Source organism: Gekko japonicus, unplaced genomic scaffold (genome assembly GCF_001447785.1).
Source record: "Gekko japonicus isolate JY-2015 unplaced genomic scaffold, Gekko_japonicus_V1.1 scaffold2125, whole genome shotgun sequence".
NCBI lineage: Eukaryota > Metazoa > Chordata > Lepidosauria > Squamata > Gekkonidae > Gekko > Gekko japonicus.
Window position 1 is genome coordinate 69,494 of NW_015173200.1, and position 25,495 is coordinate 94,988.

Genomic DNA, 25,495 nt, shown 5'->3' on the forward strand with positions numbered 1-25,495 from the left:
CCGTGGTCATGTGGCCGGCATGACTAAACACCAAGGCGCACGGAACGCTGTTACCTTCCCACTGAAGTGGTACCTATTTATCTACTTGCAATTTCTTGCTTTCGAACTGCTAGGTTGGCAGGAGCTGGAACTAGAGACGGGAGCTCACTCCATCATGTGGCAACTCAGGTATTGAACTGCTGAACTACTGACCTTCCACAGCCTGCAGTTCAGCGTCTTAACCACTTGAGCCACCACAGCTCCAGAAGGGCTATATATCCTCCTTATTTTAATTGCAGTTGTGGACTGGAATACTAGATTACAATGTAGTAAGTGGTAGAATGTAATGTAATTTGGAATGGTAGATTGGAATGTATTTCTTTGGTCTAGGGACAGAGGAGAGACACTACACAGCTAATCACACCACCTCGAAGAAGAGGATGCTGCACTGTTGCCTCCACACTTGAGAGGAGACACATGGATCTGATAGCAAGGTTTCAGCTAATTACTGTCAGCATTCCACACAATCTCTGATTTTGATATATTTATTTCTGTCACTTTGTTTCCCCCTGGAATTAAACCCAAACAAATGGTGACCATATAAACAAAGCTTGTTATTCCAAGTTGGTCCTTGTATCTGTTAAACACCTTTATTATGCTGTATGCTAATTTGCTGCTCACCTTCTAACTATAGGTATGGACTGGTAACTTCCATTTCAATGAATTTGAAGAAGTGTGCGTGCATACGAAAGCTTATACCTGAATAAAACTTGGTTGGCCTTAAAGGTGCCAGTGGACTCGAACTTTTTCCTGCTCCTCCAGACCAACATGGCTATACCTCAATCTACTCCTAAATCAGTATGCTAAGGATTGCCGTTACGAGTACCTGCCATTGACCACAGTAAAGCTGCACGGGAGAGTGCGACACAGCGTAAATACACTGGTCGGGTGAGGTCGGGAGTCATTGCATGAAACTCAGTGGGGCTTATTAGATCTCAGTAAACATGCTCGGAACTGGGCTCTCTGTGTGTGAGCGTCTATGCCCTTTCCTCAAGAACAGTCCTCCACGCCCGAGGGTTCGCGAATGCAATAGCTGCAAAGGCCGAGGCCGCTCTGAGTCTCCGGCGAAAGCGGAACCTTGGTGCCAGGGCTCCGTGGCTGCGGGGGAAAGAATTCACGCGCGGCCCTAGGAAAGGACGAGCGAGCGACGAGGCCTGCTGGGGGTTGTTCCTGAAGCCGCTTCCTTTTTCTTTCCGGTTGCTCCTACAGCCGTGTCGGGGTGAGTATCCGCAACTGTTCCTCTCCCCCGGCACCGCTCTGTTCACAAAGAGCGCAGCCGGCTCTTGAGGCCTTCCTTTCCTGGGGGTGCAGGAAGAGGGAGAAGGTCACCGGGCGGCATTCCCCGGCAGCGGCCTCTTTCGCTTTCACATTCCCCGCCGGAGCTCATGTGGTGCGTGCAGGGCGGCCTGAGTGCCAGTGTGTTCCCGCGCGGCCCTTTGCACGGGGCTCACAACCGTGTGGCCTGGGGCAACTTGGGAAACTGAATCTCTGTAAACCCCCCCCCCTCACTTCTCTGTCAGTCGCAGTTCTCCTCTCCTTTTCCCACCAAAGGTAAGAAAGGTCATACGCGTCCCTCTTTCGAGCAAGGTTAAAGGCTCACGTTGTGCTTTTCGCTTTCCTCCCCAAATCTTCCACAGAACCTCTCTTTGTAAGTATGCTGGTATTCCTTGCCTGCTAATAGTGTTGAAGTGATATTTTGTTGTAATGGTTGCATATACATGTAAGGTGGGTTGGTGTTTTCCGTTGGGGGTGAGAGACTCAAGCTGAGACTGAACGTGGCTTGTCTGAGAGTCACCTTGTAAGTTAATGGCAAACGGAACACAGGAGACTTCTTGGTTCCCTCCACAACTGTCTGTTTTAAGAGCAGTGTGGTGCCTTTTCTCAGTTTGTCATTACTTGAGGTAGGCCTTTCTTATGGTTTTCTTTTCAAGATCGAGTTGTGTTGATACATTACATACATCCAGGGCTTTTTTTTTTCTGGGGGAATTGCACAGGAACGGCGTTCTGGAACCTCTTTGACAAAATTCTTTTTAAAATGTTTAAAAGTTCATGAGTTTTCAGTATACAGATTGAAAACCTCATTTCCCTCTTGAGAGTCCCTGCACCTTTTTTTTTTAAAAGCCCTGCATACATCAAAGAAGTTCTTTTGTGGGTATGCACTCTATCTATGTGTATGAAACATGCACTGTCTTGAACCAGGATTGGGTTCTGTTCTTCCATGTATCCAGTCCATACAAATTGCAGCAATCCCACTGCAGTTGATTCTGTTTATATAGCAGTTTGTGAGAATCATGACCTGACACCAGTAAGCATAAGCATACTGTGAATAAGGAAAACTGAAGCAAAACTGAAGCATGAGACTTCTGCCATCTCAGACTGGAAGAACTCTCCTTGTATTTACAGATTTGTACTGAAAGTACAGGATTGTACTGAAAGTACAAGAATGTAGATTTACCTCACAACCTAGCAGTAGGGAGGGATTAATGTGAGCAAATGCAGTGAGAGGTTAGATTTGTACTGAATAGAACAGTACTAAAGTGATTTCCTTTTGTACATGGGTGGAATTAGATCACTAACTACATAACAGCAGCTCTGACCATGTGGCCCCATAGCTTCTAACCACATGTTAAATCCTGCCTACATCCCTTCTTCTCTAGATTTCATAAGTGGTTGTTCAAGCATTGTACTTTCAGCTGAAGAGAGACTATAGATGGTTATCTGTGTATAAAGTCAGAGCCATCACAAAATAAAAATTGTAAGCAATTGCTGCAGACTTGATAGTAGTTTGATTTTACCCATTAAAACAAGTATATAAGAGGAATCTCATAAAGCAGCTAGTGAAAGAAATAGGAACCCATATTGTCTACAGAAGTTGTATATCAGGACTTCAGGATATTAGGAATGTATGCAATATACTGGGTGCTTGATAAACCTTATTTTTGCAACCTCAAATAGGCACAGTGGTGGCGAACCTATGGCACACATGCCAGAGGCGGCACTCAGAGCCCTCTCTGTGGGCACGCGTGCCATTGCCCCAGCCAGGCCCAGACAGTCATTAAAGTGTGGAATTCTCTGCCAAAGTAAATGAAAGCATTTGGGATTGCTTTCCTTACTTTGTTTGGATCATCTTATGTTAATGTATGAGGTTTTTTTTCTAAACTAAAACCTCAGTATTTAGGTTAAATTGCCGTGTTGGCACTTTGCGATAAATAAGTGGGTTTTGGGTTGCAGTTTGGGCACTTGGTCTCTAAAAGGTTTGCCATCACTGGGCTACAAGAACAGTGACTTTGCTAAGCAACTGCAGTACGTGGCTGGCATTCCTTGTGAGGCACAAGGACTGCAATTCTGACAAACTTCAGGTCACAAGAAGAGGGCTTATCAAGCACTCAGTTGAATATCTGGCAATCTTTATATATGACTTTTTCATTCTCTAATTGCTTCATGAGATTTCTCTTAGATACTTGATATAAGTTTGCATGTAGTGCCAAACTGTGTATTGCTGTAAATCGGGAAGGAGGGATTGTGTGAACAAGCCAGAGAGTTTCCAGAGTCACTAATATACTGCCAAACCACAGTTTGGTGTTATATCTAAACCAAACCTTACAGATAGGTTCAGTTGGTAGGCTGATTAGAGATGTACAATTTCTTAAAATGTTGAAGCCCTTAGAAGAAAAAAATGCCAATTTGGTGGAGAATTAAAATATATGCAATATAATAACTTTCTCATCAACACTAAAATTGTCTTGTTGCTTTAAAGCAGAAATACCTTGGATTTCTCCAAGCAAAACTGTACAAAATAGCCAGTATTAGAAACAGAGCGGCAGATTTCTCTATTCTGTGATACCTTAGAGCATGTACCTTATTCTCTTCTACCTCTCAGGCAGCAAATAACTAAAAGTTGAAAATATAAACACAAAGATTGTGGTAAACAAAGGGAAGTGTAGTATTTGGACAGAAGAAGTCTCATACAGTAGGACCAGTGACATGATTGGTTATAAAGTTAAACTTGATAACATTGAGCTGTTCTATAGAGATGTTCTCTCTCTCTCATCTTAACCTACCTCACAGGGTTGTTGTGAGGATGAAATGGAAGAGCAGGGACTGATGTGTGCCACCTGAGCTCATTGGAGGAAGGGCAGGATAAAACTACTGAGTAGACTATTGCTTGTTAGTGGTGGACAGAATTATTTACATATAAACAATAGACATTTGCTAAATTGAATACATCTGCAGTCTTTAATGCTGTAGATTGTCATGCGTGACAATCTCCATAGTACATGTTTTGTGTGATTAATACCTTGTCTTAATATAGCATGTTCTGAAAGAGAAAAATATTGAAGCTTCTCTCAGTGCTCCCCCAAATTTTCATTTGTAATAGTTTTAAAAAGCCCCCCCCCCCCCGGCTGCCTTCAGTCTCTAAAACTGATTTGTAAAAATAACAGAAGGATTCTTTAAAATTAATTCTTTCCTCAATATTCTTGATGGCCTGTGAGGCTGTTCAGGGGGAAAAAACACTCTTAATTGACAAAGCTATTTTTAGTGTTAGAACTTCTGCTTATAGTAAATAAAGCAACAGTTGAAGGGGAGAAAATGACACATGTTCCTAGTCAGTGATTAAAAACTTATGTTTAGCTAGCACAAACTTAGTTTTGAGTTAAGATTAGGAGCTGTATTTGATCATAAGGAGTTGTGCTCCATATGTGAATGATTCACACTACTTCAGAATACACGATTATAAACATGTTGACGAGACAGATTCCTGATCTCGGATAATAATAAACCGTTGTATTGAATAATAATAATAATTGTCCAGATCAGCTGGGAGGGAGGGAGGGGTTTCAGAGCTGTGAAATATGTTGCCCATAGAATAATAATTCCTGATTGCAGATCTGACATTTAACCCAGATGACAGGCTGATCATTGTATGCTTATCTCTGGTCATGCCATTCCTTTGCATCAGGCTATGGGCTGACCTGGGGCAGATGCATCCTTTGGTGACTTCAGCAGGCGCATGGCGGAAGAAATGGGAGGGTGAGAGCAGCCCCACTGTGGATGTCTTTCTAGCCAGCTCTCTTCTTTGATTCTGCTGGTCTTTATTCTGCTAGTGCTTTCTCCATTTCTGTGCATGAGAGACTGACCTGGAGCTCCGTTTAGGTTTATTTATTTATTTATTTATTATTTAGATTTTTATCCCGCCCTCCCCGTAGGCTCAGGGCGGCTTAGAGCCCTTCATAGGAACTTGCAGGTGGTGTTTCATTTCCCCCTGTATTCCTCTCCACACACTATTTTCTCTTTCCATGCCAGCCCCCATAGTCTCTCTCCTTCTCCTGCTTCCTTCTGTTGAGACCACCCACCAACCTACCTTTATCTGCCATCCCCAATCTTCAGCTTTTCCTCGTTCCCTCCCCAGATAGCTTCTCTGAAGGAAAAATCTGGTCAAGAACAAGTTGCGTGGTAGCAGGTTCCTTAGGTATCAAGTTTCTTGCTGGTGGTACCTGGCCCTAAAGCTATCCAGCTGTCCTCGACCAGGGCCAGGGCCTTTTTGGTCCTGGCCCCAACCTGGTGGAACTCTCTGCCAAATACCATCAGGGCTCTGGGAACCATATGCATTCCCTCAGGGCCTGTAAGGCAGAGATGTTCTGCCAGGCCTTTGGTTGAGGGCAGCAGTAGTTTCCAGCATATCTGGCACCTTTTTCGTTCCAGTTGTTTTCCATGTATGCTTTGCTCTCCTGTCCTCTGCCCACGAAGTGGCCAGCAGTCGTTAGTATACGCCATATATTTTCTTGAAATCTCTTACTAATGTTTTAACCATTTTATCTTGACGTTTTTATGAATGTTGTACATTGCCCAGAGCCCTGCATCGCAAGGCTTGGGCGATTAACAAATTTAATTAATAAATAAATACGGTGGCTGCTGCAAGGGTGAGTCACGCCCAGTAGTGAATTGTCTGGGTGAGTTTTATTTATTTTTATTTTTTTCTGATTCCTAGGCCGCCCTCCCCGTGAACGGGCTCAGGGCGGCCAACATTAGGGCATGCATGCTGCTGGTGCCCGCTCGGCCTGGGTGAGTTGCACAGTAGTGAGGCATCCAGTGGCCATGGCCAGGGCTCAGGGGTTGTGATGGAGTTGTCCTGGCCTCCCAGTTGACCCTTGCTCCCTCTCTCTTTCCTACCACTCACTGACCGAGGCTTGGCTATATTGCGGTTGCTTAGCAATCTAAAATGGCTACAGAGATCTCAGAACATAGTCTCATGAGATCTCAGTGGGCATTCATTGGTTAAAGCTGCTGGCATTGTGTCTTATTATATGGGATGGTTTTAAGCTCTCACTGTTTTGTTTTTAGGGTCTGGTGGGTTTCCCTCAGGTTCCTAGAATAAACTTCCCTTTCATTCTCTGGCTCCATTGTGTGGGTTTTTTGATTCATACTCTATGGCACAGAATTGGATATAATAATGTAATGTTGGCATATGTTTGCAATGGATTGAAACCATTTCAGAGGCTATGTGGATATAAAGACCCGGCACAGTTCGTGGGGAGGGCGGGGTATAAATGCAATAAAATAATAATAATAGTAGTAGTGCCAGGTGCATCTGTCAAACCTTTTGCCTGTTCCATAGAGGTTGGAGTAGGAAGGGCTGAGGAGAAGCAAGTTGGTGATTGATTTCTTTGCCGTTCCCTGCACTGACCGCCAGAACATAGTAGTTGTAAATCTTTATCTAACATTGTGCCTCAAAGAGACAGTTATTAACAGCTTTCTAAAATCATATGTCAGTCTGTAACCTTTTTTCTTTCTGCATAGGCGTAACAGTCAAAATGGTACATGCTGAAGCCTTTTCTCGCCCATTGAGCCGGAATGAAGTTGTTGGCTTAATTTTCCGGTTGACAATATTTGGCGCTGTGACCTATTTCACCATCAAATGGATGGTAGATGCAATCGATCCAACCAGGAAACAAAAAGTGGAAGCTCAGAAACAGGTAGGAGCAGACAATTTTTTTCTTCTGTAACACCAAACTGTATTCAAAACATCATTGGGGATAGAAAAAAGATAATTATGTGCTTGTAAACTACTGCAGCTGTGATTGGTTGCAGAGTTACTTGGAATCCTAAGCTAGTCATGACTGTGAAGGCAGAAAGCTGTGTGAGGAAGCATGGTTTCTGCTTTCCTCCCATTGGACTGGAGGAAATTAAGACTGGGACCCTTGGCTGAGAATGCTTAGGATGTTTCCTAACTCACTCCTCCTCTGACAAAGCCCCAGTTTAGCTCCTTAGGATAGCGATCTGAGACAGTAAACTGGTTTTGCTTATTTAATCTCTTGTATCTGTAACAAGACATCCACACTTTCATTTATAAAGGGGGAAGAGAGAATCCATGTGCAAACAAGCCCAAATATTGGGATTCCATTCTTAGAAGTATTTATTTGAAATTTACTGAATATTCACATTTCCCACATAACAGCAGTTTTTTAAAGAACAGGCGGTTGTCACTGTATGCTTTTTTTCTTTACAGGCAGAAAAGTTAATGAAGCAAATAGGTGTAAAAAATGTGAAGCTTACAGAGTATGAAATGAGCATCGCTGCACACCTGGTAGACCCTCTCAGCATGCATGTAAGAGTCTCTTTAGTCCATTTTTGCCACAATGTAAAGAAATGGTGCGGGGGGAACAGTATAGTATTTTGGATAAAGCTTGGTACACGTAGCTGCAATTGTTCTTGTAGGAATTGCACTTTAATAAATTGAGAATCACATAACAGCTTCCTAAGTTGCCAAGATCAGGAGTCTTGTTGTTCAGAATAACTTTCTGCTAGGAAATTATGTTGGGTGTACCTTGGAACAAAAACAGGTAGAGAAGACTTTTCCTCAGGGCCAATTGTAGAGTACACGTGTACCTTGAAAACTGTCATCTTTAAAATCAGCATGAATTTCTAATATAATACAGCCTCTCTTTTCTGTGTGTGTGTGCATGTATGTCTCAGAGTAGCTCAGTTTCTCTTATGTATTACATCTACATTTGTGTAATTACATCTTTGGCCATCAGCTTCAAAGAGTTCAAAATAGAGCTTCTTTGGGGATTTGAGACAATGGCCCAATAATGGCTGTGCATTTTTCTTAACACTATATTTGTGCCTCAGGTAACGTGGAGTGATATTGCAGGTTTAGATGACGTTATTACAGACCTGAAGGATACTGTCATTTTGCCAATCAAGAAGAAACATTTGTTTCAGAACTCCAGACTTTTACAGCCACCAAAAGGTAAGGATGGAAATGTCCTAGATCACTTTTTTTGAGAGCTAGCATGGTGTAGTGGTTATGAGTGGTGTACTCTAATCTGGAGAACTGGGTTTGATTTCTCACTCCTCCACGTGAGGTTTGTTGGGTGACCAAACATATTTTTGAATGTATGAACCTGCCTTATACTGAATCAGACCATTGGTTCATCAAGGTTGGTATTGTCTACTTTGACTGGTAATGACTCTCCAAAGTCCCAGGTAGAGGTCTTCACAACACTAGTACCTGACCCTCCTGGTCGGATATATCAGGGATTGAACCTGGGACCTTATCATTGTCAAATAGATGCTCTACCACTGAGCCATGGCCCCCATAGCAGATTGCATCAATAAAAAAACAACATTGACCCATTCCAAGCTTTCCCACTCAAGGGGGGGGGAGCAGGGAAAGATCATGTGAATTGTGCAATCAGCCATTCATATGAAGTGCTCAGCTCAAACGGAGGGCTGTCTGTATGGGGAAGGGGAAGGACCATCTGCTTCTTTTCCATCATTCTTTTTTCTGCTCCAGGTGAACTTGTGGGAGTGTTTGAACTGGGGTTGTCCAGACTAGAGTTGTGGAGGCCCGGGGGAAAAAACAGAAAAATTGGGGGGAAACCTGTCCCCCCCCCTTTTCCCCTGAAGCCGTGTTTTTCCGGTAAAATTGGGAAAAAATAGATTATCGAATATTTTCTTTTACAATGATAAATAACATTTTGATGGCAAGGTGTTCATATATGCAGTCCTTCAGTATTCTAAAAACTATGTAGCATGAAGATTGTTATGTAAGACTATGTAAAGTATCAAATCATTGCAATTCCTGTACACTAAGGATAAGCAAATGCTGGAATACAATTCAAATACTGAGAAAACACTGAGGATACAATTCTCCAAATGCAAGAGTAGATGAATTTCTGTCTTTTGGGGCCATGCAGTTGTCACGAGAGAAGGAAAAAGGTTTGTTTCCTTTTGCTAGTGGGCTTCATCTTGTTGGTATAGTTGATGGATCTGTTTCTTTTTTTAAAGTTATTTCTTTATTACATATACAAAGACAAACAAACATGAATATAAAACATGGGGTAAACATTTCAAATCGTATCTAATAGTTTTGCCTTATCTACATTATTCATTACCTATTTATATCATTTTTACAGGACAATAGGGTTTTATAAATATCTTTTTTCAAGTTTTATTTGTATGACGCTTTTAAGTTGTCATAGTTTCCAATCCAAGTATAAAATTTTGACCAAGTATTCTCAAATACCTCTTCTGTTTGATTTTTCAAGAATAACGAAAGTTGTATCAATTTCTGCTATTTCCAGTATTTTGTTAATAATTTCTGTAACGATTCCTTGTTTTTGTGTGTGTGTGTCTCTTTAAAAGTTTGGTTGCATGGCTGTGGTAGATAGACTAGAGTGGTTGAGAGAGGCAAGTGTGGTATGATTGCTGGTTGACAGAGAGGGGGGAGGGGTTTTGGAAGTGAATCTGGTTGGATGAGTATGTGAGTCAGTTAGTAGTTTCAGTTAGATGTTGACAGTTGATGTTCAGTTAGACAAGCAGTTCTGTGTTGAAGCAGTTATAAACTGACAGCTGCGGTTGTTCAGTGAGACAGAGAGAAAGCTGAAAGTTGAATGTATAGGAAACAGTAAAGTTTAAGTGACCACCAGTTAAAGGAAAGTCTGAAGGTCATAACAAACGGGAGAGAAACAGTGAACACATATGGCATTGAGATAGACAAGTGTTACAAAGTTACATGAAAAGATCCCTGTCAGTGAGGGAGAAGATTGTGTGTGATACCAAAGCAATTGTTCATCATTTACACATTACTAGTTACATTGTACCACCCTCTTATTTAGTATTTGTTTCAATAAATCCTCTTTTATCAAAGTTTATACCAGCTCTGAATGACATACTTCCCAGGAACACATAGTTCCTCGTGAGCCTTGAACTCGGTCTACCAAACCAGTAAGCAAAAGTAAAAGCATAAAGGTTTGGAAATCCTTAAAATTTCCTGGTGGCAGCAGATTCTACCCAGTTAAACAAAATACAGAACACTTTTAAAGTGAAACTAGTCCTCCCCAATAAGGAGGACGTCACAATTTCACTTTTAGTTGGAAATTCTGTTCTCTTTCAGTGTTTATCATATAGTATTCTAGCAGAGGTAACCACGTGTAATATAAAATATAAATAATTTTTTTCACATCTGTCTGATATTATAGTCAACAGGGATATTTCTGGGGTAAAGGGAATAGAAGGTTTTTAGAGTTTTTAAAAATTATTTCGTGTATCCATGCCCAAAACTTCTTTGCTTTTTCGCATTGCCACCACATATGGAAGAAAGACCCTACTTTAGTTTGACATTTCCTACAGGTATTAGGGCATTTTGGGTCAATTTTTGACAAGATATCAGGGGTGACGTACCATCTGTGGATCTGTTGTGCTTGTGATTTTTTAGTTTCTTTTCCAAATTTGCGACCACTGGTCTAATTCTATGTTGTGGCCTAGATTTTGTGCCCACTTTATCTGTTTCTGTCCTCTCAGTACTGTGGAGGAGAGTAGGAAGATTAGAGGAGATAAAAGAATGTTCTTAGTTTTGTTATGTTGATGGTTTCTTTGGTTTTTATTGGGTGGGGTTTTTTTGGGGGGGGTTGCCTGCTCTCATAAACTGGCAAAAGAGGTTCCTTATAGTTCAGGTGTTCTTTACATTTCAAGACCTTGTAGTTCCATTTGTTAAAAAAAAAGAAAGTAAATTCAGTTTATTATTTTCTGAATAACCTGTACTTCCAACATATCAAACTGGATACTTTTATGTCAAAACAATTTATGCACACTGCATTTTATGTTCCCAAAGTAACAAAGTGACTTTCAATCTGTAAAAGTTACTAATATTGCATTTTTCAAAAAATGTTACCTCTCTAGCACAGACATGCTCTGAACTTTTATTACATTAAATTTTTTAAAACTTTCTTTACCAAAATAAGAATTCAGAGCTCCATTTCATGAGCATAGATGAAACAAAGTCTTCACATGCACTTGGCATTCAGTCCCTTGGAGTTTAATGGAACTTGTGTCCCAAGTAAATATATTTTTGGGTTGGGCTGCTTAATATCAAAAGTTTTTTTTCCTTGTTGAGAAGTTCTGTGTCACATTTTTGCCTTCCCAGTGTCTTTTCCTCTGCCATCATTGCACTCTTCATATAACCTTGAAAAAGGTGATATGTTGTGTTTTGATAGGTGATGATTTCCTAAACTAAAAGGAAATGCTTAGGATTAATTCAGTATGAAAGCGGGATGCGAGTCGCAAAACAATTGTTGTGTTTAAGGACCATTATGTGCTTAGTCTTATTAATATTTAGATGTGGCTGGAGGGGGAGTGCTATCTCCTTCACACCAGAATGTGAACTAGACTGATAACAATGTGTTGCTTTTCAGGAGTTCTTCTCTATGGGCCTCCGGGCTGTGGTAAAACCTTGATTGCCAAAGCTACAGCAAAGGAAGCAGGCTGTCGATTTATTAATCTTCAGCCCTCAACGCTGACAGACAAATGGTATGGGGAGTCTCAGAAGCTGGCAGCTGCTGTTTTTTCCCTCGCCATAAAGCTTCAACCTTCCATCATCTTTATTGATGAAATAGGTAAAATAATACATACAATACGTTACATGTAGCCATAGGAAAATGTTGCATTAAATCTTTTTTTAAAAATGTGGGCAAACGTGTCCTATATAATAATCAGTGTGGGGGGATATGTTTTTATATATTATTTTAAAGTCACAAATTTAGATTGCTTTGAAAATTAAGAAATTGTTTGATAGCACAGTTTACCCTCAAGAAGTACAAAAGCTCTTTTACCAGTCCTTAGTATTTTTAGCATTGCATTTCGTGTCGTAAAAATAATATGAATGCCCTCATCTCTTTTTTCGGAAGCGTGGGGGCAAGAGTTCTTGCTCATCCTCTTCCAGTCTAGTTTTGTGTATATCGGTTAGGAAACCCCCCAGTGGGTGTTCAAAATTATCCTGATATGTTCTGCACCTTCTACCTTTTAAAAATATTGCTCACTTTAAATATGTTTCAGCGCTATGAAAACAACCAGCATTAACCATATAAAGCATTACTCTGGTATTGAAATAAAACATTACACTTGTCTGAAGGTCAAACTTTATATGCCTAGCATATGGTACAGGAAAGTACTTCCACGTCTGGACCAAATTGGTACAATATCTGTTAATTTGCATAGCACTTTTGCACACTTTATTTTTCAGAGTAGTTCATGTAACTTATTCTCATAAAGAGCAGTTTTATGGGTGGTGAAGAACATAGGCAATTGGGTATTGTGCTACTTTGTAAATATATTGGGATCCTCATTCTTAGTATGGCCTAAGTTACCTCGGTGAGGTTAATCTTACATATCTAACATGTGGAAACACATGGCCACGATCATAGGCAAGAAGGCTGTCCATGCAATATTTCATAATCTGCACTGGTTAATGTGGTATCATCCCCTTGGCTAGAGTTCAAAGTTGGTTAGGATCAGGTTCACCTAATCCAGCCTCCTTTGTGAGAATTCTGGCAACCAGCAGCTACTGTATGCTTGGCTGGAAAATGGCCAGTAGTATGCTTGTGGCTGCAGATTACCCTCTTCCCACCTCTGCTGTACCAGTTCAGAGGTCTCCTCCATTTCAGATGTATTGTGACTTGGGAGCTGCTGAAATGGCACTTTCCTTGTATGTCGTCTGAATAATTTTAATATAATATGTTAAGAGTGAGGTCACTGTATCTGGGAAGGTGATGAATACTTAAGTGAATTCTGGAACTGCCATTCCTGGTAGTCCATAATTTTTTAAATTGAAATATCCTTCAAAACTCAGATTCGTTCCTGCGAAGCCGTTCCAGTTCTGATCACGAAGCCACAGCTATGATGAAGGCTCAGTTCATGAGTCTCTGGGATGGTCTGGACACTGACTACAATTGTCAAGTAGGTACAGTGTTTCACTGCCAGGAAATAAGGGTTTTCTTTGTTTAAGAGGCGATCATAGAGTGCTTACTCAATACGATCCCTGTTGTAGGAAGTTTCAGTGGCATAAATTTCCATTAAATGCAGAGAGAGAAAGCATATTAAGGCTGGAAATTTAAATGCCAGAATAAGGAAATGCTAAATGCAGGTGTACTAGTGTTCTGCTACTAGCAATAGTTTCTTTTGTTTGGTCCTCAGCTGATATTTGACTCAAAAACATGGCTTCGACAGTACACGAAGGTTCAGTCTGACAAATGGAAAAGCTGCATAGGGAGGCCTCTAGGGCAAGAATAGTGACACAGTGTGGACCCACTCCCTTCTATAGATGCCCATTTGGGGGAGAAATTGTGCCTTCTTTTATATTTAGCAGGATATTCTTTTACTTCTTCATTATTGGAAAGACTTTGCCGAGCTAGAGAAATTGTAGAGAAGCTTGGCAGTTGAGATCAGCATTTCCAGTGCATTCCCAATGAAACATCTTAAGATGTTGTCTCACAACTACCGGCTATTGTGATTGTCAAGAAATTGCAGAAGTTGGAGGAAGGGAGGGAAAAGAGGAGGCCGTAAGTGAGTTTGTCACTGGGAGAAAAAGAACTACAACTCACATGCTAAAGCTCGTCTGTCCAACAGAGTCTAGTGATAGCAAGACTCCCCGTTTTTAATGTGATTATATATTCATGTATATTTGGAGACCTAATTCTTTGCCCCCACTATCAATGGCTTGTAATACCCCATTAATGGACTAATTTACTTAAGGTGCCTCAGGACTCTTTGCAAAGTCTTTAATGCCACCGCCCCTCCCTAAAGCTAACATGCCAAGAGATTTTTTGATAAACTGGATTAGATGGGTGTCTGTTTGCTCCAGCTTTATGGCTGGGATTAAATTCACCATAAAATAAAAATCAGTAGCTGGCACCATTTACAGGATTAGAGAGCAAAAGGACTCTTATGGGGGAGAGGGGATCTTACTGGGTTACCTCGGTAGAACTCTCCCTGTTTCTCTCCACTAACCTCCCAATTCATCTGAACAATTAGCATGATTTTTCTTAGTAACTTGGTTGAGAGATCTAAATCATTTACTTGGAGTTGAGATAATGTCTGGTAGAATTCCTCCAGATAAGATTTACTTAAACAGATTGGGTTCATTAACAAAGCATGAGGAACAGTAGATTGCAGTCAAGGAAAAAGAATAAAATACTGGTTGCTTTTGATAATAGCCCTAGCAGATGTAATAGACGGGTTATATCTGATATGTGGCTGCTGGAGATTGGCATCAAAATGCAGTCGTTTTAAATCCGAAAGCAAAGCCCCCTGGACAACCTAGTAGCAGTAGATGCAATATAGAAGTCAGACAGTGTAGCTTCTACTTAATCTTAACTGGAGACACGTAAGACAAAGCTTGGCTGCACATTTGTAGGAAATCAGGCTGCGAAAGAGAAGCGAGAGTCATAACCACCTTAGAAATTCTTCATGGTATATGGGATGTTTAGCAGGAACAAATCTGGGCTTGTCTTAGTCTCTGCCTATTCAGTACATGGATGCCACCTTTCACCTTAGAAATGAAAGCTAATAGCTGATTCTGTGCAGTGTCTACTACTTTAAACATGTTGTCTTCCTTGATTTCCCCCTACGTAATGTTCCAGTGCATAGAATTGAGAAGGCAGTGGTTTATATGTTCACACCCCTGCACAGAACTTTGTGTGAAGAATCTCTGGCACTGTTTCTTTACATCTCTAGGTGGCGGTGTTGCTCTAAAATAGCTGAGGAATGCTTTAAAAACTGAATCCCAGGGTTGCTTTGTACATTACACTTTTCCCATGCAGAGGAAGTTAATACAGATCAGACATGCGCATATGTCACACTAAATGTGCAGATCATACAGCTTCTGTGTTCCTAACGTGCTTCATGTTATCAAGGACACATTTTTTTCTATGCAGAGATTATGTCCGTGTAGGAAAGCTGTTTTAAGTTGTGAAGCTGTCCTAAGACAATGGCGTTTATGGGGCAAAGTTCAAAACAAAGATTTAAGAAACAATCTTTGACAAATGTCCAGTTTTTATAAATGAACTTGAATAAACATCATAGGAGTTCTTTAAAAATTCACTAAGGGCAGGATTTTGGAAAGACAGTCTGCAGTAACTAAATATGATTTTATTAACAATGTGGATGATATAAGAATTTCATTCCTCTTCTGTGTTAACATTTCATGTCTCTCATATCATGTACACCTTTGAAAATTCATGGCAACTGTATGTTTTTGTGACAATCAAAACAATAAAGCTAGGGTCTGAATAAAAATGGATGTATATAGTACCATGCAGATTAATTTTGAGGTAGAAGATGTCTATGAGACTGCAATTCATTAACAGTTTCTTAAGGTGGTGTATAGTAAATTAGTCTGTATTGGGGATGGGCACAGACCAAAAAAAAAGGAGGTTCATGAGTAATCATGGACCACAAACTTTCACGAACTTTCCCATTTTTATGAACAAGTTCGTGAGGTCAATGATGGAGGGAGCTTACAACAGCTATTTAAAGAGAACATGTCCCTTCAAATGGCCCTTGGAAGCCCACTGCCGCTGTGGCGATGCCATGCGGAAGTCAACTCAGACGGCATTTAAATGCCTGCTGAGCTCCCTTGCATTGTGCCACTGTGGCGCCACAGTGAGGAAGTGGACTCAAGAGTTCATTTAAATGCCTCCTGAGTTGACTTTGCTCATGGACCAAATGAACACCTGAAAACCTTGGGCAGTCTGTGGAAAGTAGGAGGGCACGGACCAGGCAAACAAACTACGAACAAGGCCCTAGTCTGTGGAAAAATGTGGTTCCTGGTCCGGTTTATAGCCATCCCTAGTTTCTATCATAACATGGTAGTGGTTTAGTTCTGGAGGTTACTGGTCCATTTTGGCTTATAGTACTGTGAGGGCTTTCAAATCATTTGAACTAAAACATCTGGGAGGAATTGCCAAGGATATTCCAGATTGTGCTAATTCTTACCCTAAAAGGGGGGGGAACCACACTTGTGGGGGGGAACCCCATACTTTAAACCAAAAAAGTTACAAGATTTACTGTCCTCATCTTACTTATGTGTAAGAAATGCTTTAATGGGGCTAAACTAGATGTCTGAGAACGTTGATTTTTGTCTCAAAATTTGCAGGAGGCTGACATTTTGATGCAACACCAAGTGTTTCTCTACATTTCATCCATGCTTTCCCCCCAGTTGCAGCTCAGAGCTGAAGACTGGTGATTTGTTTAATGGCTCCAAAGGAGCCATGCAGTCCCGGAACTTAGCCCATAGGGCACAGTTAAATCTCTCAAGAGAGGCAATTGCAGTCTTTGTTTGACCTCACTTCCAATTGTGATAAATCTCCAGGTGATAGTGATGGGAGCTACCAATCGCCCTCAGGATCTTGATTCAGCCATTATGAGAAGAATGCCTACGAGATTCCATATCAACCAACCTGTAAGTCATTAAAGATTAACAGGATTGTGTTCTTTGTCTTGTGTACTCTGTACTGAATGCTAGCTATTAGAGTCTGTCTCTCGGTTATCTAATGTTGCCTATAAGCACCCCTTTTTGTCCTTTGTAATCGGGGACCTGAGCGTAGCTCCTGTAGGAAACCTTTCTCTTACTGTTTCCAGGATATTCTGGCACTGTAGCAAGACACAGTTTATTTATTTACATTATTTATAGTCCGCCTTTCTCACTGGGAGTCAAGGTGGATTACACAGAGCAAGTCGATACAATCAACAGGACAGACGTTCCGTAAACAATAAAATAGGATATGGCTTGTAGAACCAACCAGCGCTCTACATTATAGAACTGAAGCAAAGCAAAAGTGTTAACGTGACACATAAAATGATGCACGATTATGTACTAGGATCCAACTTACAGTAAACTATTTACAGTAGTGTAGACCACAGTCCCTAATAAATTGTCCGAGTAACTTTATGAATTCTTTTGTAGAGTGCTGCCCTGTTGCCCACATAGAAAAGCCCTCTTGAATAATTCAGTTTTGCATAGTTTGCAGGAGGTCGGGAGAGTGGGAGCCTTCCTGACCTCCTCAGGCAGACCATTCCACTCAGTGGGGGCGGGGGGGTCACCATGGAGAGAAGGCACGTGTACGGGCAGGTGTCAACTTTGCCCATTTGCCCATTAATGTCAGCATGTTTTTGTTGTGTGTGGGGATGGTTTATTGCTGCTTCTTGACTGACATTTCTGGTCTGGCTAAATGGAATGGCAGCTCAGCCTCCTTGAAGCCTGCCCCTGGGCACCCCTCCCAACCAATGTTTTCTCCAGCAAGAGGGAATATTTGGATGGTGCTGAGGAAATGAGAGGCATGGGTCCAGAACCCACAGATGTGCTCTGCTAATGGCAGGGCTCTCCTTGGGTGCAAGGAGCCTTCCACTGGTGTAAGAGGGTTTTTTGTTAGATTTATAGCCCTCCCTCCCCTGTACAACAGGGCTCAGAACGGATAACAGCAGTTTCCATAAATGAAAACTATTAAAACAACTCTTACAATAATACTACTAGCACTAATAAGATGACCACATAAAGGAGAAGCACAGCATAGTGCCCCTAGTCTATGGGGGAGTAGATATCATACAGTTTGATGGATGAGGGGAAAGGAAGTCAGCCCAGACAGAACTATCGTCCTCAACCATAGGCCTGGTGGAACATCTCCAACTTACAGTCCCTGCGAAAGTGCATCAAATTCCACAGGGCCCGGGTCTCACTTGACAGGGAGTGCCACCAGGCCGGAGCCAGGGCCAAAAAAGCCCTGGCGCTGGTTGAGGACACGACAAATACTCTTCAGGCTAGGGATCACCAGTAAATTGTTACCCACTGAGTGCAACACTCTTTGGGGGGTATACCAGGACAGGCGGTCCTGTAGATACGCTGGTCTCAGACCGTTTAGAGATGCTGCCGCCGCCACCACCGCCAAAAGAGTGTCTTTCATCAGGGGAAAGCTCTTTGAGCTGGGGGAAAGCACTGTCCTTGGCAGGACAGATCTGCAGGATCCAGCCAATATTGTCTCAAGGAACTGACTTTCACGGCTGGAGTTCATTAGTTGTTGTAGATTTTCTGGGCTGTATGGCCGTAGTCTTGGCATTGTATGTCCTACAATGCCAAAACCACGGCCATACAGCCTGGAAAATCTACAAGAACTGACTGTATGTTTCTTGATTTCAAGGGAGAGAGAGAGAGCATATTCCTCTCTCATGGCCTCTGTGGAAACCTCAGTGACATGAATGGGAACTGTATAACAGTGTAATTTTGTTCAGGAGCAGTTCAGTTCATACTAGAAAGATGAATGTGTGAGAAAGTTGTCACATTGTTCCTGTTGTATAACAATGCCCCCCTTTAAAAAAAAATTGCAGGCACTGAAGCAGAGAGAAGCAATCTTGAAACTGATTTTGAAAAACGAAAATGTAAGTTAATTGTTCTAACCATTGGACAGAGGGATGGCCTGACTTGGGGCCAAAAAAAGATGTGATGCAGGGAAATACTGGGTTAGATCCCCTCATATATAACCTAGCTGAGAAAAGCAGCTGGTGGGGGCTGATGGGGACCGAGGTGGTGCATTGGGGAAGGCGGGGGTTCGGTCTCACCCCACTGCCACTTTTCTGATGCGAAACTGCTGCTCCCTTTGCCCGTGTGCTGCTTTAAGCCCTGTGGAGGGGAAAAGGCAAAATATTGTGCCTGGCTTTCCCCCACCCCTCCCACCCCCGTTGGACTTAAAAGCAGGTGGGTGGTGGGGAGAAGAGAGGCTTTGATTGGGATAACAGAGTTAACTACACACACACACACATACTGCCAGCCTGGTGTAGTGGTTCAAGAGTCAGGCTAGGTGCTGGAAGACCCAAGTTTGCATCTCCACACTGCCATGGAAGATCATCTGGTGACCTTTGGCCGGTCACTCACTGCCTAACTTACCTCATAGAGTAGCTCTTTTGGGGAAAACATGGAAGAAGAGAGAATGATACCAACCCCTGGGGAGTGAAGCGGGGTATAAGTATCAAGCTAAAATTTTGGAACATCCCCAGCTTTCGTCCCTGTCAGCGCAGCCCCCCCCCTCAAATAGACTTCTTTTTGCTGCTAAGTTACGCATCAGGAATCGTTTCACGGACTCCTAGTGCCTCATGTAGATTGGGTCTTAACGTGTGGTTCTGGTACAGCATAAGTTAGAACTATTATGTATTATTTCACTGCTAGAGCTGTGGGCTTCCTGTTTGTAGAAAAGTGCTCTTGAAAAGGCCATTATATCCCAGCCTTGTATTTTAATAGGGCCGCAGTGGCTCAGAGGTTAAGACGCTGAGCTGCAGACTGGAAGGTCAGTAGCTTGGCAGTTCGAGACCTGAGTGCTGCGTGATGGAGTGAGCTCCCATCTCTGGCCCCATCTCCTGGCAACCTAGCAGTTCAAAAGCAAGAAATTGTAAATAGGTCCCACTTTGGTGGGAAGGTAACAGCATTCCGTGCACCTCAGCGTTTAGTCATGCCGGCCACATGCCCATGGAAAAGTCTTCAGACAGTGCTGACTCTTTGGCTTGGGAACTGAGATGAGCACCGCCCCCTAGAGTCAAATTCGACTGGCTTTCGAGCAGTCATTTTACAGTCCCTACAGTATTTTAATGCTGTCTATCTGGTAACACTTGGGCTGAAATAACATAACTTTTTCTGGATTGCCCCCCCCCCCAATTCAAAGTTCAGCTTGGAACAGAATCAATAGCATCAAATTCCTAGATTCTGTTCCAGTCTGGACTGTTCATTACTGCTTAAAGGAAAATACTGCCATTGTCCTTATCTGTGTTGCTTTTGTTCATTGACAGGTGGACAGGCACATAGATCTCCTTGAAGTTGCTAGAGAAACCGACGGGTTCTCTGGGAGTGACTTGAAAGAAATGTGCCGTGATGCTGCACTCCTCTGTGTCAGGGAATACGTTAATTCCTCCTATGAAGAAAGGTACCTTTTTAGCTTTGCTGTGTCAGTAAGAATATTTGATACCCAGCGGTTGTTCCTGATGGTCCTTGTTACAGAAACAGATTTTGAGAATTTTGCCAAGAGTAACTTTAGATCTTAAGGATGTGTGTATATGTGTGTGTGCATGAAACAGGAGGAACTGGGAATGACCTCCCTCTACTCTTGTAGTGAGATACATGTGCTCCTGGCACAGGGCAGCAGTGCACACATTTCTCTGCTTGTAGGGGAAGGGTGAGTGGAAATTTGTCAGTTCAGATAAGAGGAAGATACTCTGGGAACAGGAAGTGAATGTCCGTCGTGCTTCTTTCTGTTCCACATGCACCGAGGGATGTCTGCAGCTGTTTGGGAAACTGGAAGCAAAGAACAAGTTGCTTGAATATTTTGTATTTGAAACACACTTAGCAGCTTAGGCTTTTTATTGTTTCTCAGCGTAAAGTTTTTTCCTCGACATGTGTCTTTTGTTTAAATTTCTTATACAGCAACCTGAATTAACTTTACTTGTTTGTTTGTTTGTTTATTTGCTTAAAGCCAAGAAGATGATGAAATACGGCCTGTACAACAGAGAGATCTACACCGGGCAATTGAGAAGATGAGGAAGTCAAAAGATGCAGCAACCCAGAGTGTTCTAATGCATGTTAGTTTAGATTAAGGCTGAGGGAGGGGAGTGTGTGCGTCTGTGTGTTCCAATGTGGCCTCATTCAGTGGCTTGCTATGTGATTTAAGTAGCAGAAATGGATTGGAAGCCTTTTAATAAGTGTTTCTGGAATTGTTTTTATATTCTGACATTTAAGTTATTGAAATCTGGTACTCTTTCAGAACTGGGTATGGCCTCAGTAATAGATCATGGCATGGAAGAATGTAGTCCAGCTCAAAAGCAAAGTCCTGTTTCATTATTGCAGCCTTAAAAAGCCTTTGGTAGGTTCTGGTGTGGCACATGGTTTCTAGGGGGAAGGGGAATCAGACTTCATGTATATATGTATGAATGTGTGTGTGTATATGATATGTAAATATATATATATCCACACAGTTTTTATAAATATAGACATAATGATGTGTAGATAATTTGAATATGAAAAGCCTTTTTTTGTTGTTTTTTTTAACTTAATTGCTGGATCAAACTGAATCAGAGGATTAAAAGATTCAATATACATTTACCTATATTTGTCCATTACCTTAATGTAAAAGCAGATTCTGCTTTTGGGTATAACTTTTCTGGAATGGAAATCAGACTCCTTGTTTTCTGTTAACTCATGGAATCTGCTGGTGCCAATCAGTTTAGGTAGAAAACTTATGTAAGGCTCGTGTTTTTGTTTTTTTTTTAAAAAAGAATCCTGTTACCAGTTTTTTATACTGTCATAATTGTTCCTAGTAGAAGATTGCTAAAATTGCATTTCACTGTAATTTATCTTTCTGTTCCTCAGTTTTGTGAATCATTTCCTGTTGAATACTATGCTTGGGGGACTTTTGCTGTTAAAAGTTCCCTTAGCACTTACTACTTACACGCCACTGGTCACAACACAAAATATGATAGTATTGCTGGTGTAAGCTCTTGGGTTGCTTCCTTTCACCCCCAACTTTGCTCATTTCTGTAGTTCTCTATAGGTCTTCCACTGATTAATAGGACTTAACAATAAAATCTCCCCCCCCCCAATGACAAACGTGTAATGGTGAGATATAGAACATTTCAGGTTTAGTTTTAGAAATCCCTTTAAATCTTTTTTCCCCTCCACTTACCTTGCAATACTAAATTGTGAGCAGGTAGATGCATCTGCACTAATTAAAATATCCCGCTAGTCATTATATTCACAATACTGAAAGTTGGATTCTGCCAGTCCACTCAGCTAAGAGCAGAGCCTCCTTCCTGCACGGAGGGAACATTCCCCACCAGAGGACTCCACGGTTAGCTGAGCAGAATGTTAGGATCTTAACCTGTGGCTGCTGTTTTTTCTAATGCACTGGTAATAATAAGAATGTGGATAACAAGGCAGAAACTGAGCCCATTGTTAAAAACATGCTTCTATCTCCTTATTCAAATGAAGCGTCAGGCAGTCTTAATGCTATGGATGATAATTCGGAAATAGGTCCCAGTGTGGTAGATGTGCATAGGAATGTAGCTAGAGGATGATCGTGTTCTGTTCCTTTTACTTATCAACCACGTTCATGGATACCATGGTTGCAGTGTTTACACATAAGGATGCTTTGTGTTCTTTTCTGTTTGTCTTTCTGTCCCAAGTCTGAATAACGGGAAGCAGAGGGGACAGAGAAGAATCCCTATCTGGTGTTCCTTTCTAAATGTACTGGCTTTTGCCCAGCCTTTTCCCTGCTTTGAAATGAGAATATGTAGATTTTAAATAAGCGTTTCTAGTTTAAATAATACATTGAACTCATATTAATGCCTTTTCAGCATTTAGGAAAAAATAAATGGCAGACAGTTATCAGGATATTTCAGTCAGTGCCCTGCTGAATTCTCTCCTCCCATTTCCTCTGCTCTCTGTGTGGAAATTCCATGGAGATCTCTTCTCCGTTGGCCTCCATGCTGAATAGGATGGCTGCATGCGCCCTACAGTGTGCAGTCGAGCACATCGGGAACCATGCCCCCCCTCCCCGGTAGCAAGCTCCCTAGTTGATCGTCATGATGTTGAAAAAATCTTATTTGCTGTGATACAGCTTGCACTTTATGAGGTTTCAAGAATATATTTGTCATGAACATAATCTGGATTTAATATAGAAATCACTGTTCAATGTTACAAAAGGAGTATCATTATTTGGTTTCCTGATCATCATCTTTCATGCATACCTCTGTCATTTGTCATTTTGTGTGTATAGGGAAAGCAGTCTCCAAAAGAGCACCCTATTGTTTTGCTGCCCTTACCCAGTTCTTCTGTACACTCTTTGTTTGCTTGTTTGTTTGTTTTTAGAATGATCACTCAGAACCTAGAAAAGAGCAAGAGTCCAGTAGCGCCTTAAAGACTAACAACATTTGTGGTAGGGTATGAGCTTTCATGCGTCACTGCTCACTTCTTCAGATACCTGAATCTGAAGAAGTGAGCAGTGACTCATGAGAGCCCATACCTAAGGCGCTACTGGACTCTTTTCTGCTGCTCCAGACAGACTAACCTGGGTACCCATCTTGATCTACTACTCAGAACCTAGACACCGAAGTCAGTTTTAAATTTTGATCTGGTGGAAGTTCATCATGCTGAGGTCCTGCTGGAATCAATATGACCCGTTAGCTGCAACTAACTAAGCGCAACCAACTTTGGATGAATTGGGACTCTCATGAGGTGCCGTTATATCATGTACTGTTTTAATTTTGATCGTTTTCCAGTAACAGAATCCTGAGAATGTTCTGTCTTTTTTTTATGAAGCAGCTGCCTTTTTACTGTGACCAAGCACTTTCTCGAACAGTTCTGCCTAATTTATGACCCTGATAATATGGATTATTCTTCCTTGTGTACATTTTGGAAGAATCATTCCAAAGCTCATCGGTTTGCCTTGAAATCCGTTGTCTTGATGTAACTGGGAAAATGGGCCATCTCTCTAGTTGCCCTGCCAGTTCATTTCAGGTACTTACTTACTTGGCTAGCAATCCTTTTTGCATAGTAGAGGATGTTCTTGGAGAGACAGGCACACTCCTCTGTTCTCCGCTGTGCATGTACATAACAGGAGGCTAATGCCCTGTGTGGAGGTCTGGTTTCTGCAGCTCTTCCCTCTTAAAAGGATGGGGAGCCCTTTGCTTGGAGCTTCCAACACGAATACATTAGTGTGTGCGATGTGTCTGCCTGGTTCTCCATCACACTGAGGATTGCCCGTCTGGACTGTGTCTGAAATGGACCTTCGAACAGTATTCTTGTGAACCTGGGTTTATCCATCTCCATTATGAAAATTGTTCTTTTTAGTGCTCTACCCTTAACTGCATATCCGTAGGAAAACATTTTTCTTTTAGCCTTAGACTACAAGGCTTCATCAAGACTGCATACAGATCTCAGTTTTAAGTTGAATGAAATTAGTAAAAAATAAGTAACTGATGTTAGTGATGTATACGATCCTTAACTTGCTGCTGGGCTCTTGCACCTCAGTGCTTGTCCCTCCCCTCTTCATGCAGAGACTTACCTGTAATAGTTGAATCCAGGAGCACCATGGCCTACAAATACAGATGCACAGGTTAACTGGAGTTGGTCCCATACACACAAACCAGGATTCTAACCCAGAACTTCATCCAGGTTTAGAATCCCACTTTGAGTGGTAGAAACTTAACTATAGTTGAATGCCTGTATTTGTATGCCATGGGTTCTCTGTGCTAAAAGGAAAAGGAGGAAGAAGTGAAGTGGGTGTGCAATTCCAGCAACAGACCAAATTCATACCCATCTTGGTGTTAAGCTGGTTAAAAGTGATCTCTGAATGTTACCTAAGAATCTTTGGTCAGGCTGTAAAATAGAAGTAACAAATTCTTTGTCACTGGCTAACCTCCACTGTTATCAAGTATCTTTTCTTTTGCCATCAAGTGGCAACTGGCTTATGGTGACCCCATAGGGTTTTCAAGGCAAGAGATGTTCAGAGGTAGTTTGCCAGCACCTATCTCTGTATAGAGGCCATGGACTTCCTTGGAGGTCTCCTATCCAAATACTAACCAGGGCAGCTCCTGCTTAGCTTCCGAGGTCGGGCCAGCTTGGGCTCTCCAGGTCAGGACATCTGCTACTGCTTTAGCACAAAGCAAGATTCATTGGATCGCAAGAACACAACGACCACTCTTCTAGAATAATACTAACAGCTGTGGCCAATGGTAGAAGACAGCAAAGAGGCCCCACGAGGTTTGACTAATGTGATGGGGTTTTGGTTCCATTTAAATTCTAGGTGAAGCCATAAATGTTACAAGGCTGTAACAAAACATTTGCAACTGTGCTTTTTTCCCTGTGTGCTACTGCTACTTTTTCACCACATGGTTTTTAGGATCAAACAAAATGATATGTATTATGACCACAACAGCTAAGTGTAAATGGGGAAATACAAATAAACTATCTGGCCTCTTTAGGAGGTCCAACTGTCTTTGTATTCTACTTCATTTCCTGAGCAGATTCTTCACTTTCTTAGGTGATGTAACAAGTCACAAATATGTGATTGTATTTGTTTCCCGTTATGCAGTTCTAGAGTATACGTTTACATTACCCACAGGTTTTGTCTTCATCACATTAGCAGTG

At 41.7% G+C, this 25,495-nt stretch overlaps 1 protein-coding gene across 3 annotated transcripts; it reads left to right on the forward strand.

The window, feature by feature from the left end:
- Positions 1 to 1,199: 1,199 nt before the first annotated feature.
- ATAD1 (ATPase family, AAA domain containing 1) lies at positions 1,200 to 21,244 on the forward strand. Of its 3 annotated transcripts, XM_015422660.1 has the most exons (11): positions 1,200 to 1,258; positions 1,591 to 1,687; positions 6,838 to 7,013; positions 7,547 to 7,645; positions 8,170 to 8,290; positions 11,736 to 11,936; positions 13,169 to 13,275; positions 16,688 to 16,777; positions 18,697 to 18,747; positions 20,146 to 20,279; positions 20,826 to 21,244. In XM_015422660.1, the coding sequence occupies exons 3-11, from the start codon at positions 6,852 to 6,854 to the stop codon at positions 20,944 to 20,946; spliced, it is 1,086 nt and encodes a 361-aa protein (XP_015278146.1). In that variant the 5' UTR covers positions 1,200 to 1,258; positions 1,591 to 1,687; positions 6,838 to 6,851; the 3' UTR covers positions 20,947 to 21,244. The 3 variants fall into 3 exon arrangements, with proteins under 3 accessions (XP_015278146.1, XP_015278145.1, XP_015278148.1); XM_015422659.1 differs by lacking the exon at positions 1,591 to 1,687 and having other exon boundaries at positions 1,215 to 1,258; XM_015422662.1 differs by lacking the exons at positions 1,200 to 1,258; positions 1,591 to 1,687 and adding an exon at positions 1,577 to 1,590.
- The last annotated feature ends 4,251 nt before the right edge of the window (positions 21,245 to 25,495 follow it).